This window comes from Equus caballus, chromosome 8, assembly GCF_041296265.1.
Source record: "Equus caballus isolate H_3958 breed thoroughbred chromosome 8, TB-T2T, whole genome shotgun sequence".
NCBI classification, from domain to species: Eukaryota; Metazoa; Chordata; class Mammalia; order Perissodactyla; family Equidae; genus Equus; species Equus caballus.
This window is the reverse complement of record NC_091691.1, coordinates 75,040,539-75,057,004: the sequence shown is the minus strand read 5'-3', so window position 1 is coordinate 75,057,004 and position 16,466 is coordinate 75,040,539. Positions and strand designations below refer to the sequence as shown.

General features: G+C 36.1%; 1 protein-coding gene across 11 annotated transcripts in view; it reads left to right on the top strand.

Moving 5' to 3' along the window:
• Positions 1–16,466, top strand: part of SMAD2 (SMAD family member 2) — an 87,245-nt gene that overhangs the window by 39,293 nt on the left and 31,486 nt on the right. For 6 of the 11 annotated variants that reach the window (XM_023647764.2, XM_023647768.2, XM_023647766.2 and 3 more), the window contains 3 exons: positions 13,781–13,870; positions 14,917–15,110; positions 16,203–16,337. In XM_023647764.2, the coding sequence (XP_023503532.1) occupies positions 13,781–13,870; positions 14,917–15,110; positions 16,203–16,337 (419 nt within the window). The remainder of the gene's footprint in view (positions 1–13,780; positions 13,871–14,916; positions 15,111–16,202; positions 16,338–16,466) is intronic. The other 5 variants (XM_023647767.2, XM_070275643.1, XM_070275641.1 and 2 more) reach the window with 1 other exon arrangement.

Sequence of the window (16,466 nt, the reverse complement as noted above, 5' to 3'; positions counted from 1 at the left end):
TTCTGCATAAAAACTTCACCAAAATCAGTAGGCTGACCCCTAAACCCACACAGTGTTGGGGAGCCCTAGTGCAGACTGGCTAAAAGTAAACTGATTTGAATTGCATGCCAAGATAAAACAGTTAACACTTACTGGAGGAATGTAACAGAATCTAGCATCTCCATCACATAACATTCACACTGTCCAGCGTACAGTCCTAAATTACTCAACAGTTGAAGAACAAATGTGACCCTTTCTCAAGGGGAGACCAGTGGAGACCAACCCTGAGATGACCTACATGTTAGAACCTAGTGTGCAATAAATTGACAGATATATCATGTTTGTGAATTGAAACACTCAGTAATATTAAGTCAGTTCTCTCTCAGTTTAATCTGATTCAAGTCAATCCCCATCAAACCCTAAAATAATTTTTTTCTAGAAATATACAAACTGATCCTAAAATGTACATGGAAATGTGTAGGACCTGGAATATCCAAAGCAATCTAGAAAAAGAACAACCAAGTTAGAGAACTTAAATTATCTGACTTCAAGACTTTCCATGAAGCCGTAGTAATCAGTACAGTGTGATTCTGGCATAAAAATAAATAGGAAAGTGGGTTAAAATAGAGAACCCCAAAACAGATACTTTACATGATTATTTGATTTCCGACAGAGATGCCAAAGTAATCCATGAGGAAAGTCTTTTCAACAAATAATGCTGGAAGAACTGGACATCCATGAGGAAGAATGAACCTTGACTCCACCTTATATTAGTCAAAAAAATTAATTCCTCTTGGATCATAGTTCTCATCTAAAAGTTAAAACTATAAAGATTGTATAGGAGAATATATTTGTAACTAGGGGGTAAGCAAAGGTTTTTTTTTAAGGATATAGAAAGCAATAAGAGGAAGCTGATAAGATAGACTTCGTCAGTACTAAAAGCATCTCAGAAGAAAACAGTGTTAAGAAACGGCTAAGAGTCGCAGAGTAGAAAAGAATATTTGCAAAATGTGTTTATTTTTTTTTTGAGTAAGATTAGCCCTGAGCTAACATCTGTTGCTAATCTTTCTCTTTTTGCTGAGGAAAACTGGCCCTGTGCTAGCATCTGTGCCCATCTTCCTCTAGTTTATATGTGGGACTCCTGCCACAGCATGGCTTGACAAGTGATGTGTAGGTCCACACCCAGGATCTGAACCAGCGAACCCTTGGCCACCGAAGTGGAATGTACGAACTTAACTGCTGTGCCACCAGGCCGGCCCCTGCAAAACATACTTCCGTCAAGAGGATTGTATCTAGAATTTGTAAAGCATTTCTATAACTCAATAGTAAAAAGACCAATAGCTCAATTTAAAAAATGCACAAGAGATTTGATACTTCACAAAGGAACATATAGAAAAGGCCAGTATGCAAATGGAAAAGTGTGCAATATTGTCATTAGGAAAGTACACGTTGAAACCACAATGAAATACTACTGTACAACCACCAGAATGGCTATAGTTAAATAAACTGACCACACCAAATGTTGAGGAGGCTGCGGAACAACCAGGAACTCATAGACCGAGGGAGAAAATGTAAATGGTACTTCCCACTCTGGAAAAAAGGTCTGGCAAGTTTCTTATAAAACTAAACTCACATCTACCCAGTGACCCAATCATTTCACTCCTAGATGTTTACTCAAAAGAAATGAAAGCATGTGTCCACAAAAAGACATGTACTTACTTGAATGTTCATAGCAGCGTTATTCATAACACCCCAAATCTGGCAACAGGTGAGGTGTCTATCAGTAAAAGAAGGGCTAAACAAACTGTAGTCTGTTTATGTAAAGGAAAACTCAGCATTAAAAAGAGTGGACTACTGTCATATACGTTAGCTTCAGTGAATTTCAAAATGATTATGCTGAGTCAAAAAAGCCAGACCTGAAAGAGTGTATATTGTATAATTCAATTTATGTGAAGTTCTAGACAAGATTAAACCTATCGTGAAAAAACAATGATTACTTCTGGGGGTAGGGGAGGGAGTTGACTGAGAAAGGGGCGTGAGGGATTTTGTGGATGGATGATCTTGACAGGATTGAGGGTTGCACAATTTATGCATTTGGTAAAACTCACAAAATGGTCCCATTAAGATTTGTTCCACACTGTGTTGATTTTACCTTGAAAAGATGAGTGAACAATGAACTCTAGTTAATGATATATGGGTGCTAAGTGTCTAGATTTGCAGTATCTGCAACTTAATTTTTAATATATAAAAAAATAAGATGGATTTGTAGAAAGATAGAAGGGCGAGGACAGCACGTATCACAGAGCCTTCGTTGGAGTTTTCCGGGAAGGGAGTGGGCAGTGCTGGGTAGATAGGCTGAGTAAGTCTGAGTGACTTCATCAGGCTGTAGAGGTGGTTCCTAGTTGTCCAGTACCCAGCACTAGGGTGATTGAGGGCAAGAGGAACACTGGCTTGTCGTTGGAGAGTTTGATAAAATAGGGGTGTGAGCTCTGGATTGGTTGGTTTGTGTGTCAAAGGCGCACTCTCAAGGGAGTCTCTTGCTGTCTAGGAATTAGTTAGCCCTGGGAGGGGCAGTCTCTCCAGCATCAAGGCCTCAAATGCCAAGAGTGTCAAGGATAGAGAAAATAGGAAAATATAGTCAATACATGCTCCTATAAAAGTTTGAAACTACTGATTTAAACCATTCTGTAGAAGTGTACCTTAAAAAATTTAGGTTCATAAGCCAGCCAGAAGTGGATGTAAGTCCTGGCTCTTATCTCAGGAGCTCTGTGACCTTTTGAATTATTGAATGGTTCACATTTATTTCCTTTTTTTTAAAGTAGTCATAATATTAATTCACTTTATAGAGTTTATATCAGTATAAATCAGATAATGTGTGTAAAGCACTTTAAATAGTGCCAGTCACATAACAAATGGTAAAAATAAATATCGGCAATTTTTTGGTTAAGTTTTCTGTAGCCAGTGAAAATTTCCTGATTGTTCACTTGTATCCTTTGCTAATTTGTTAAGGACAGGGTTGTTCCTGAAGCTGCTTTCTTGGTGATGGAGGGAAGATAAAAAGCTATCTGGAAGTAGGCGTTTTTTTGTTTTCCATTCCCCGTTCCTCAGCTATTTAGTGGTGATGAAGTACACCGACAGGGATAGTACGTGTAATTATAGACTTTTTTTTTGTTACGATCAGCTCTTGATTCCCGAGCTGTTTAAAATACAAACTTTTGGTCTTGCTAGTCATATATAAAATGAAAGGACTGTTCTGTTTAAGTAGAAATAATTATGAATGGGTAGTTACATATTACTCCATAGAAGTCCACATGTCATGAGTACATACGTAATCAAGAGCTGGAGCCTCATGTGAAGTTTCTTTTGTTGATAACATTCTAATTTGTTAACCTCTTTAATTTCACTCAGTGTTCATCATGCTTTGTGGCAACCTAGATTCTTACTCCTTTTGATTAGAAGAAGAAATATATTCTTCAGGCAAGAAGGTCATGAAAAATAATAAATTAGTAAAACATAGGTTTATTACTTTTTACAGTGGTAGTTTAACTGCTGCAGTAAATCATGCAAATAGGGCAGGAACAGTAAAACTCATTTAATGGTTTATGTGATTCTGTGGTATGAGCCTTCAGAGTCAGTGTTAGTTTCTTGAATGTAGTTCCTATTGCTTCTCCATTTTCTTCTGATAACAGATACATGAATAAATAGACGTGTCCTTAATCCAAAAAGAATTAACAAATATAATGTCTGTTTGAGCTAAAGTACAAAATCTTGATGTGTGTCAAAAAATTCTTATGCATTTATATAGTTGGTAAATTATACAGTAGATTTTAAATTTTAACTTCAGTTTTCAAAGGTCCGTTTATTCTTAGATGAAGAAAAGCCTTACTGTGTTAGTTTTACTGATAACTCACTTGTGAAAGTGGTTCCTAGGTAAGCTCTATAAGGGCTTCTGTCAGGTTTATTACTAAGTCATTGGGTTAGTCCAGTGACCAGCTAGCAGGCTGTATGCCGTACAGACTCTTCTGGCACTTCAGTGTCCTGATAATTTTAACACCTCTTCCAACCTCTGTTCCCCAGATTTTTTATATTCAATCTGTGTAAGCAAGAAAGTTACACAGTTGATAGGGGATAATCTGCTTTTAAAAAACTGCGTTTCATATGAAGAACTGCAGGACTTTGCATGAGGTTCTAACGTGGACGTGCTTGCTCGTGTGTGTTGATGGAGGGACGGCGTTGCAGACTTCATGGTCTGTTACATCTTATTTCAATATATGTTTATAATAGTCTGTGTTGAGTGCATTAATGAACAATATCAAATTTGATCAGGCAGAATTTTTCTGAGACCAGTTTTTGGTTTTAACAGATTAACATGATGCTGAAGAGTTTTTAGAATATCTTGAACTCAGATGGTCAGATAAATTTAGGAAATGTTGAGCTAATGTGTTTGGGATAGTGCTATCATCATCATAGTAATAAAATTTAATATTCTTTGTGATACATTGTTGATTTCACCCTGTAAGTGTTTTTATTAGTTTAACATTTTCAGACATTAAACTGTTAAACTATCCTTCTCATCCTGCCTGTTGTAAACAGCTCAATGTTGTGCATGTTGATGCTTTTCACATTTGAGAAACGTACAGACATCTCTTTTGTCTTATTCCCTTAATATTGTTTAAATGTACAGAAACAGAACTTAGTGTAAACTTACACTTATCAAAAGGCAAATTTACACTGAGCTCTATAACCAAGAAAATTCTAACTATCCTCAATTTAATGAATGATGCTGTTTTTATTAATATTGATTTTCTGTTTCCGTTGTGCTTGTAGTGCTGAATGCTACCCATGACTAAGGTTCCTTTTGAGGTCAGCGTACTGCTATGTGCCTTGTGTTGTTAACTTCTCCCACCTCTTTTCTCTAAAACTACTATGAGACATAATTTACATAGCACGCCCTGATATCATTTGGCCTTTTGGGTATGATGTCCTCATTTACATGTTAAGTCAATCTCTCTACTTACCCCTGGTGCTAAGGCGACTGTAACAGATCCAAACGCACTGAGATGATGAAGCAGTACAGGAGTGGTGCTTACCCAAATGATCCAGGATATGTGTTTAGGAGATTTATGTAAGTTACTATTTACTGAGAATAAAAATGTAACTTAAGAAATTATTGTAGGAACCAAACAGACCCTTGACAGTACTGCATTTGAGGTTCCCAGGGGTCCCCAGGCTTTAGTCATAGAAACGCTGATGTAGGTGTTGTAAGCTCAGAAAGCTCTGGGTAGGGTAGAAGGCGTTGTTCAACGCTGTTGCTAGAATCCTGGCCCTGCCACTTGTTAGGTGTATGACCTTGGTGAGGTGGTTTTATTACGCCTCTGAGGCCCAGTTTCCTCAAATTTAAAATGAGATAATGATACATAGCTTGCAGGTTATTATAAGGTCCATAATATATTTAAAGTTTTACACCGTACCTGACATGTCATAGGTTACTTATGAAGCTAATTGTTATTATTTATTGCATTGATTCTAAGATGCACATTTTTTCACTTTGGGATGCATCTTGTAAATAAAATTGGAAGTTTTCCCCTTTAAGTGTAACACAAAATAAAGTAGATGACGTTTTAGATTTATTGAAATAGGGAATGTGTAAAAGACCTTTTATGTAGTTATAATATTCAGTGCCATTTCTCCAAATTTTTCCTGTGTTCGTTTCTTTTAGTATTTTTTACACACTATCCATACTTGGAGTTATAACTCGCCATTCTTTGTTAATAAACTGAAAACCTGAGAGGTCCATTTTTCCCCACTTCTTTTTTTAACCATTTTTTTTTTTTTTTTTTTTTTAAGATTTTATTTTTTCCTTTTTCTCCCGAAAGCCCCCCGGTACATAGTTGTGTATTATTCGTTGTGGGTTCTTCTAGTTGTGGCATGTGGGATGCTGCCTCAGCGTGGTCTGATGAGCAGTGCCATGTCCGCGCCCAGGATTCGAACTAACGAAACACTGGGCCGCCTGCAGCGGAGCGCGCGAACTTAACCACTCGGCCACGGGGCCAGCCCCTTTTTTTAACCATTTTTATTTTTATCCTTTTTCTCCCCAAAGCCCCCCAGTACATAGTTGTATATTCTTAGTTGTGGGTCCTTCTAGTTGTGGCATGTGGGATGCTACCTCAGCATGGCTTGATGAGTGGTGCCATGTCCGCACCCAGGATTTAAACCGACGAAACACTGGGCTGCCACAGCAGAGCGCAAACTTAACCACTCGGCCACGGGGCTGACCCCTCCCCACTTTTATTTAAAATGTTATGATTTAGTGTGACTAAGAATATTGGGGTCCTATTTTTACTAATTTAGTCACCAAATACCTTGTTTGCTAGGTGGTAGTATACACAGACCTTTGGGAGTTCAGGGTCTTATGGGGAAAATAAAATGTAGTTAGAAAGGATCCGTCTTTAAGGAAGAGTGGGTGATTAAAACTGCCTGATTTAAATCCCTGCGACTACTAGGTCTTAAAAAATTGACCTAGCTTGCTAAGCATACCTACAGAAATAGTAAAGTCAGAAGGTGGCTCGGAAGGGGCTGTTGACATAAATGCATGTGGAAGAAAATGGGTACCAAAGACCCATGTTACATAGCGAGGCCATTGTATCAGAAGGGAATGAACAGGGCTGAGGCTGGTGTTTCGTTGTCTCCTGTAGTGATGCCCAAAGTGAACTGAAATGACGCAAAATAGGAAATAATCTGTACTTCTTATGCTTAGTTATCTAAGGTTAGGAGCTTATCTTTTTACAGAAATGTCAAGATGACTTGACATTTAATTCTTTGGCAATATTTTCTTTTGTTTCATTTGTTTAACTTTGGTAAATGCAGTACATTCACACGGTTTAAAAATCTTTGTGTATATTTATGTATACACATACATGCATGCACACATACGTACAAACAGAACAAACATGCCTTGAAAAGTCTCCCTTCCCTCCCTCTCCCTACTTCAAGTAACCACTGCTGTTCCTAGTGTGTGTCTGTATCTTTCCTGTATGCATACATGCATACACAAATACTTAGAGGTTTTTACTTGTCTTTTTTTTTTTTTTTTTTTACAAAGAGAGTAGCTTACTATACGTAGTGTACTTGCTTTTTTCACTTACTATGATATTTTAGAGATCTTTCCATGTCAATTCTTAGGGAACTTTCTTTGCCATATACTAAATTACCTTATGAATATTTTTTTGCAGCTACTTTCCATTCTGATTTCTTGTTTCATTGTCTGAATTCTTGTTTTTTCTTATTTGATTTTTTTTAGGTGAAATTTTCAAAAGGTGAAATACACAAATTATAAGTGCTCGATAGGAATGAATTTGACAAATGCATGTACAGTGTATCAAGAGTATTTCAATTACCCAGAAAGTTCTTTCATACTCTTTCCTGGTGGTTCCTCTAGAGGCAACAACTGTTTAAATTTTTTTCGCTTTCAGTTTATTTTGCCCCGTATGGAACCTTATGTGAATGGAATCATTCAGTATCTAGTCTTTTATGTTCAGCTTCTCTCAGCCAACTAAATATTTCTGAGATTCGTCCATGTTGTGTATATCTGTAATTCTTTTTCAAGATGGTTTTGCAATTCAGGATCTTTTGCATTTCTGTATACGTTTTAGATCAGCTTGTCAATTGTTATAAAGATGTCTTGCTGAAGTCATGATTGCAGTGGATTTGAAAAAAATGACCAAATACTATCAGGGAATTAGGGAAAATAGACATCTTAATATTGGGTTGTTTAATCTTTGACTATAGTATATCTCTTACATACTTAGGTTTATTTAATATCTTTCAGCAAGGTTTTTAGTTGTTATTGTATAGGTCTTACACATCTTGTGTTAAACATTTTGTCTAAGTATTTTATGTTTTTGACAGTATTGTAAATGGAATTCAGAATTTTAATTTTCAGATTGTACATTAGATCCCTAGAATTCATTCATCTTATAGCTGGAATTTTGTGTCCTTTGACCAGCATCTCCCCCACATCCCAGCCCCTGGCAACCACCATTCTGCTCCCTATGTCTTTGAGTTTGGCTAACAAAAAGCAGTTTTATTTCTTCCCTTTCCAACATTTTTGTCTTTACTTTTTCTTACCATATTGCACTAGCTAGGACCTCCAGTACAATGTTAATCAGAGTTATATTTTATATTATTGTTGATTAAAGTAAATCATTAGTTTAAAATCTTTCTTCCTTCTAACACAAACATTTGAGCAATAATTTCCCTTTAAGCACTACTTTAGCTTTAGCCCCCCCACCCAATGTTTTATATTGTGGATTCAATTTGATGTAGTTTAAAGTATTTTCTAACTTATTTTGTGATTTCTTCTTTGACTCTTGGGTTATTTAGAAGTTTGTTGTTAGTTTCCAAATATTTGGGACTTTAAAAGTATCTTTCAGTCATTTGTATTCTAAGTTAGTTCTCTTGTAACCAAAGAACATAATTTATAAGATTTCAAAGTTTTTAAAATTAACTGACCTTTTTTCATGGCCCCAGCATGTGGTCTTCTTTTAAATGTTCCATGTACACTCGAAGAGGATTGTATAAATGTCGGTCAGATCAAGGCGGTTGATAGTATTGTGCAGCGCTTCTATGATATATAGATTTTTTTTGTAGTCTAATTGTTCAAGGACTTACTAAGATTGCTCTGATTGCTGATTTGTTCATTTCTTCTTTTAGATTTGTCAGTTTTTGCTTTATGTATTTTAAAACTATGTTTTTAGATGCATATAGAATTGTTAATGTCTTCTAATGAATTTATCCTCTTATGAAATGTCTCTTTATCTCTGGTAATATTCTTAGTCTTATTATTTCTGATAGTATGTTGGATTAAGCTTACTGCCTGCATGAACTGTGTATTTCCATTCTTATGTTTTCACCTTAGCTATGTGTTATATTTAAAGTACATCTTTTTTGTGGATGTTTTGCATCTTGTGTTCATTCTGACAAGTCTCTGCCTCTTACTGGAGTATGTGCTGTATTTATGTATAATGTTATCATTGATGTGGTTGGGTTTACTCTTTGTTTTACTCCTTACACTTTACTCTTTGTTTTCTGTTATCATCTGGGTTTTTTTGTTCTTCTTTTCTCCTTTCCTTCCTTTGGGGTTAATTATGTTTTAGAATTTTGTTTTAATTTTCTATATGCTTTTTAGCTATATCTCTTTGCCTTTTGGGTGGGAGGTGCTTTCCAAATGACAATATGCGTCCTTAGATTTGCAGCAGTGCGGTTGTTTTAAACACTTCTTGTTCCTTCTGCTGCTGTTAGTATATAAATTACATCCACATACTTTTAGAATTATAATTTTTGCTGCAATTGATCATCTCCTTTTAGGAGAAGTTAGGAGGAGAAAAGAGTATCATCTTTTACATTTACCTACATACTTACACTTTCTGATTCTCTTACTTTTTTCCTATAGAGTTTCTTTCTGTTGTCATTTCTCTTTATCCTGAAGAACTTTCCTTTAGCATTTCTTTGTGCAAAGTCTGCTAGAATTAATTCTCCAAATTTTTATCTGAACATGTTTTTGTTTTGACTTTTATAAAAGAAATTTTTGTTGGCTCTAGATTTTAGGGTTTTATTATTTTCCCCTTTCAGCTCTTTAAAGATGTTATTCCATTGTCTTCTGACTTCCATTGTTTCTCATGAGAAAATTATTATTCATGTGTTTATGCTTCTATATATGGATTCTTCTGCTCTTGCTGCTGTCAGAGTTGAACAAAGGTGGACGTTGGTTAAAGTGGTAAAAACAGATTTTATTCAGTAACCATTGCAGTAGGGGAAAGAGCTAAGCTCAATTCCGGTTTACACAGAGGTGACTGGGAGACTGAGGGAGTAAGGGGAGGGGAACAGTTCGGGGCTCAAGCAGTCAAAGAAATGAAAAATTGCCCAAAAAGTGGGTAAGAGGGTTCGTCATTGTCAATGTGATTGGCCATCTGTGTCTGCTAAGTGGCATTTATTGAAGTTAGGCTTCTACCCTACCTCAGAGGGTAGACTGAGAGACAGAGGACCTGTCCTTCCTGGTGATTGATTACATTTCAAAGGAGTGGTTTTCAGGTCCTTGAGAAGGACACTCCCCAGTTATAGGAAACATATACATCTCAAAGAGACAGAGGAAGGATTTACAATTGTAAGCTTGTTCAGTCTCTAATAAAAGGAGGTCAGAGGCCTATTGACAAGTGTTGGCTGGTGCAAATAGTAAATTCTTCTGTCAGCCTTTAGCTTTTCCAGACAGGAACTCAGAAGCATCTGGGTCATACCAGGGACACAGCCTTAGGCTGCTAGAAGCCATGCTAGAGTTTAGTTGAGCGTCTCAGTGCCGGGGTCTGGATGGAGTTGTATATGCCAAGAGTTTTTATAGTTCTCACAACTTTAGATTTTCTTTTCATTCTGTGTTTTTAGGAATTTGATGGTTATGTGCCCAAGTGTGGTTTTCTTTGTATTTAAACTGCTGGGTAGTCACTGAGTTTCTTGGAAGTGTAAGTTTAGTTTTTCACTAAAGTTGAAAATGTTTCAGCCATTATTATTTCAAATATTTTTTTCCAATCTATAAAATTTCTGCTGCTCCATCGTCAGATTCACTGACTGTTCTGTCTTCTCCAACCATCAGGTTAATTTTTTCTGATTCTGTAATTTTCAGTTCTAGAATTCCCATTTGATTCACTTTTATAGTTTCCATTGCTCAGCTGAGAGTCCCATCAGTTCATTAAGTCCATGAACATATTCATAATAGTTACTTTAAAATCCTTGTGTTTTAATTCATCTTGGGGGTCTGTTTCTACTGGCTATTTTTTCTTTTGACTAGGGGATAGAATTTTCTTATTTCTTCACATGTTTGGTAATTTGTGGTTTTATATTGGATATTTGGGACAAAACATTATAGAGACTCTGAATTCTGTTATTGTCCTCTGAAGAGTGTTGATTTTTGTTCTGTCAGATGGTTTTGGATCTCAAAGTCCAAATTTTCTGCCTCTAGTCTAAGCAATAGCTGAAATCTCGGCTTAGTTCTCTCAGACTTCCGAGTGCTGGTTCTCACCAGGCTCAACAATAGTCACCCACGTGTATAGGGTAGGGGTCAGTCAAGGATTTGGGCAAAGCTCACACTCACATTGTGAGGTTTTCCCCTCCTGTGGCTCCCTTCTTTACAGGATTTCCCCCGTTTTCCAGCCTCTCTGGCAGCCCCAAATCCATCCTCTGATTTTGCAGGTCAGTAAAACTGCAGTTTTCTACATAAGGTCCAGTTGCCCTGCCTAACTTAGACTGCAAGGGTGCCCTTGGGTACAAAGCTGCATAAACTCAGCTCTCGTCCAGTGTACTTGCCCTCTTAGGAAAGTTGACTTTGCTTCAATTTTTGTCTGTTTTTGGTCTCTCTCCACTATTTTCAGATAATTGACTTTATAATATTTTGTTCAGAGGCTGTCGGGCTGTCATTTTTACCTGAAGGAAAGTTTGCCTGATTGAGGCTGCTCTACAGGCAGAACCTCTGTTCTGTTTCATGTATTGTTTTACTAATTCCTTACTGTTTCCATTATTGAGGATTTACAATGTGTTTCAGAATCTGGTAGGGCCAGTCTCTACTCTTCTTGTCTGAGTTTTCTTGGTCATTCTTGTTTATTTTGGTATGTTATATTTGGAACAGTTTTGTTTGGGTCTTAAAATTTTTTTTTTTTAATTTTTGTTGAGATTGCATCAAATATCTAAATTTGGCAGAATTGATATCGTTATGTTGTCTTCCTTTCTAGGAAGATATATGTTTCTCTCTTTGCTCACTTTACTTTTGTGTTCTTTAGTAATAATTAAAATGTTTCTTTGTGTAGTTTTGACACATTTATTCTAGGTGCTTGGTATATTTTGTTATAAATTGATTCTTTTTAAAAATATTTTTTCGTATATAAACAAGCAAAAATTTTACTAGCTAGAAGCAAATTTACTATTTTTAAGTAAATCTTCCAATTCTGTGACTGATGGAACTGAGGCTTAAATATACCGTATGATGGCAAGTGGAAAGTAGCTGAGTTGGAGTTGGGATCTGGGTCTCTCTGCCTCTAGATTGATTCCATGTTTTTAACAACTACTGTTTATTATTCTCTAGTTTATTTCAAGGCTTGAATAAAACTCAGCTTAAGCACCTCATGCCCTTTGAGATTCTGGTTCTTGTGCCAGTCCCAGAGTTGCTTGAGTGAAATGTTCATTCTAGTCTCATAGGAGCAGAATAGCTTCTTGATCTACTCTTTTGTTGATCATTTTCCTCAAATTATTTTCGAAGAAAGAAGAGTAAGTTGTATACTATTCCTTCTGAGGCTTAAATTCATATTCATAACTATAATTTAGTTGATTCAATTGTAGTTTAAACTACGTGGTGCTGTATGTTTTCAGTAGATAAATATCCTGAAGAGCCATTTTATGTCATGGGTTTTGGGGGGAAAAAGATAAGGTCTAAATTATCCTCCAGTTTTTTGGCTTTTTCTGGCTTTTGTTGTCTGGGAAATGAAAGATGGACTTCCACAGCCAAAACAAGAAAATCTGTACAATATCTCAAAAAGGTGCTGGAAAGTATCTTGAGGTGCAGTTTTTTTGCCTGTCTAGTATTATAGTTAGAAAGCATGGCTTGAAATGTTTTTGCAGCCCAGTGGCTGTGCAGGAGGCCCTGTGGCACTGAAGCCCAGCACCTCAGGTGCTGCATGTTGCGGGAAGATGGCACTTTTCACCACTGCCCTTTGAAATGTTGATTGACAGCTCGTTAGCAATGTGTACATCTAGAATTTAGTCAGTTGTTTGATTTTATTTTCAAAAGCTGTTTTGAAATGTTTCTTCCTCCTCCTTGAAATTTTGATGATTGTGTAATATGTAAGAAATGGAATTGTTTCAGAAATTACCTTTTGACTCTAATTTTAAAAGTGCAACTTATGACCTGAGACACCTTGGTAGTCAGAAGTTCCACCCCCGGTTGCCTTTTCAGCTCTTCTCCCACAGATGAGAATTACTGTGAAATGGAGTAGAGGCAGGGAAAACAGAAGTATCTCTGGGTTGCACATGTTCTGAAAAGAAATGTGGAAGAAAAATTTTGAGGTCTTTCTGGTCTATGTCTTTCGGTTCAGGTGTATTGATTAAAAAAACTAGATATAGCAAATTTTTCATACTTATAATGTGTTTTAAGAATTTGGTGCTTTTATATATCGTTAGTCCTCACAGCAGTTTCTTAAAACTTTTAAGGTAGCGTGCTGTGTTAGGATGACTTCAAAATCCACGTCCTTGTCCTTTGTAGTAATAAGAGAGAAATAATTTTCAGTGACACTGAATATATAAGTATCGAAAATAACCCGGAAATCTTAACTGTGGATGTGTGTTTAATTGGAATTTTTCGTATATTAAAAATATCAGTTGACATCTGTTTTTAAATAAGTTTTTATAAAAACTGGATTATAAAATGAAGCACTGTTAGTAAGGCTAGTACATAGGTATTAGATCTTTTGTTGTGAGTAGAGGAAATTGGAAAGGGCATTATAGGTGTGATTTCATTAAGCTAGAGAACATTGATGTTCACATTTTAAAAACATAATCATAACTTATCTGAAGTCACATGTTCCATTTTATTGGCTTCCTTCATATAGAAAATATAGAAACCAGCACTAAATGCGTGTGAAAAAGCAATGTATATTTTCTGGGTGAAGGAAGTATTCTGTACATTTTCCATGTTTTACATCATGGTATTTTGAATAACCATGCTTCCATGTTCACATCAATTTTTTGTTTTTCAATTTATGCACAGCACTTGCTCTGAAATTTGGGGACTGAGTACACCAAATACGATAGATCAGTGGGATACAACAGGCCTTTACAGCTTCTCTGAACAAACCAGGTGAATATTCTGCCCTCTATCGAATCCTAGAGATCTTGTGGGAGGGGGGGTGTTTTGGAAGACCTATAGTGGGTTGCTTAGTGTAATTTTGCCTACGATGTTTCCTTTATTGTAAAATAAGGCATGGCATTTAAAATACCTGCTTGCCAGTATTAAAAACATACTAAATGTTTCAGCTGATGTTTTGATCAATGAAATTCTAGTTTTGAATTTTGAAATTATTGCATCCCCTAAAGAATAGGAACTTTGTTAACTGTATTCTCATTTTAGTTTGAGATTAGATTATAATCTGTTCTTGGCCTAATTTTTAAGTAGATACATAACCAATTTTTGCTAAATTTCTTGCTATCATCTAAGTCTCATCTTCTTTATACTAATAAATACATAGCTATTTACTGAACTCTTTATATCACAATTAACGCTAGGCTAACTTGTTCTTATGTTATTTTTTTGGTCACCTTATTCTCTTTTGTTGAGCATATTGGTATTTGTCCATTTCATCTCATCATATTCATTACCATCTGCGTTTATGTGTGAGTTATAGAAATATATCTCAGTGCTCAAAACAATCACAGCTGGGTAATGAGTTACATTAGTTTGAATAAGTTACTTTTACTTCATTGTTGGTATTTACCATTCTTCACACTAGTTCCTTTGTTTGATAATTCAATCACCTACAGAATTAATGCCCTTAAAAGCCTGCCTATATAAGAATTTGATTTACTAAAGATAGAAGATGACAAAGTTTTTCAAGTATAACTATGTGATACTCTTTAAAAACCAGTTTTTTCCCAAATGGTTAGCCATTCATTGACATTTGAGTCATTTATGTAGCATGTTTATAAGAAACATCTGCTATTGCTGCTGCTTACTTTTATATGAGATCCATTAAATAGTACGTTTTTCTTCCTTGTACCCACTAAAACTAACTAAATGTCTGTCATTCCTTTCTTTATGCTCCTACTGTGCTAATTTAGCTCAGTTGACTACACCTATTTTTTTTTTTTTAAAGTTCCTACCTTTCTCTTCCCCTTGCTTCCCAATAGGTCTCTTGATGGTCGTCTTCAGGTATCTCATCGAAAAGGACTGCCACATGTTATATATTGCCGATTGTGGCGCTGGCCTGATCTTCACAGTCATCATGAACTCAAAGCAATTGAAAACTGCGAATATGCTTTTAATCTTAAAAAGGATGAAGTATGTGTAAACCCTTACCACTACCAGAGAGTTGAGACACCAGGTAGGAAAATTAGATTTTTTCCTTGTTTTAAATTAAATGCTGGAACTTAGGTTTATGAGGTACTCTTATACCTAATTGACCCAGGGAAATTTTGATGTAAAATTCTTATAAATTACCTTAAATTCAATATATTATTGGTGGTAATTAAAAATACTTCTTTATTTTTTAATTAATTAATTAGTTTTTTGGTGAGGTAGATTGGCCCTGAGCTAACATCCATTGGCGTTGGCAGTCTTCCTCCTTTTTTGCTTGAGGAAGGTTAACCCTGAGTTATCATCTGTGCCAGTCTTCCTCTGTTTTCTATGTGGGATGCCTCCACAGTGTGGCTGACAAATGGAGTAGGTCTGCGCCTGGGATCCAAACCCGTGAACCTGGGCTGCCAAAGCAGAGTACACAGAACTTTAACCACATGGTTATGGAGCCAGCCCCAAAAATACTTTTTTATTTTTTAAATATTTTATGGAAAAATATATGTAAGGGGGAAAGATATGTCAGTTTCTTGGGATAGCATTCTATTTCACATCAAAGTACGTATCCAGGAAATTCTAATCCCACAGATTCAGTCTGCTTAGAACTAAACTGCTGTATCTCTGCCTGTCTGCTGCATTAACTATTTCCAATCATTTTGCTCTTAGAGTCTGTTTTTGAAGTGCATTAATGACATCATTTGTATCTAAGCAGTTTAGTAAAACTCATAGCAAGACTTTGTAGTTTTCTTGGTCAGCTGTGTATTTGAAACTTTTTAAAAGAGTAAAGCTATATTTTTAGAAGATACCCTACTTCTGATTTTACAAATCTTTCCACCACTTTTCCCTTGGAGATTTATGAACTTTTATGGTAATGTGATATTGCCAGGATCACCTTGTTCCCAAAAGTACAAGATAAATTGGGACTTGGAAATTTAGATTGTGGTTTATATGGTAAGTTAAAATTGTAATCAGATTTGTCACTTTCTCAATAGCTCTCAATACCAAATAGGTTGACTCTAAATTTAAAGAATTAAGCACACTACTTTTTTTGTGAAAATGTTTAGTAAAGGTCCCCCTCCCTCTTTGCTCCTTGCTGTTAACTTGGAGTCTTTTCCTCTTTCAGTTCTGCCTCCCGTGTTAGTGCCGCGGCACACTGAAATCCTGACAGAACTCCCGCCTCTGGATGACTATACCCACTCCATCCCAGAGAACACTAACTTCCCAGCGGGGATCGAGCCACAGAGTAATTATATCCCAGGTAGTTTTGCCTGTTGAGTCTCCTAAACATTGGGATAGATACGAATTTTGTTCACAAACGTTCAAGTATGAGTAATCTGTGGTTTGTCTTTTAAAAAAATGCTTCTGGATTTTGAATAGAAAAATGTGA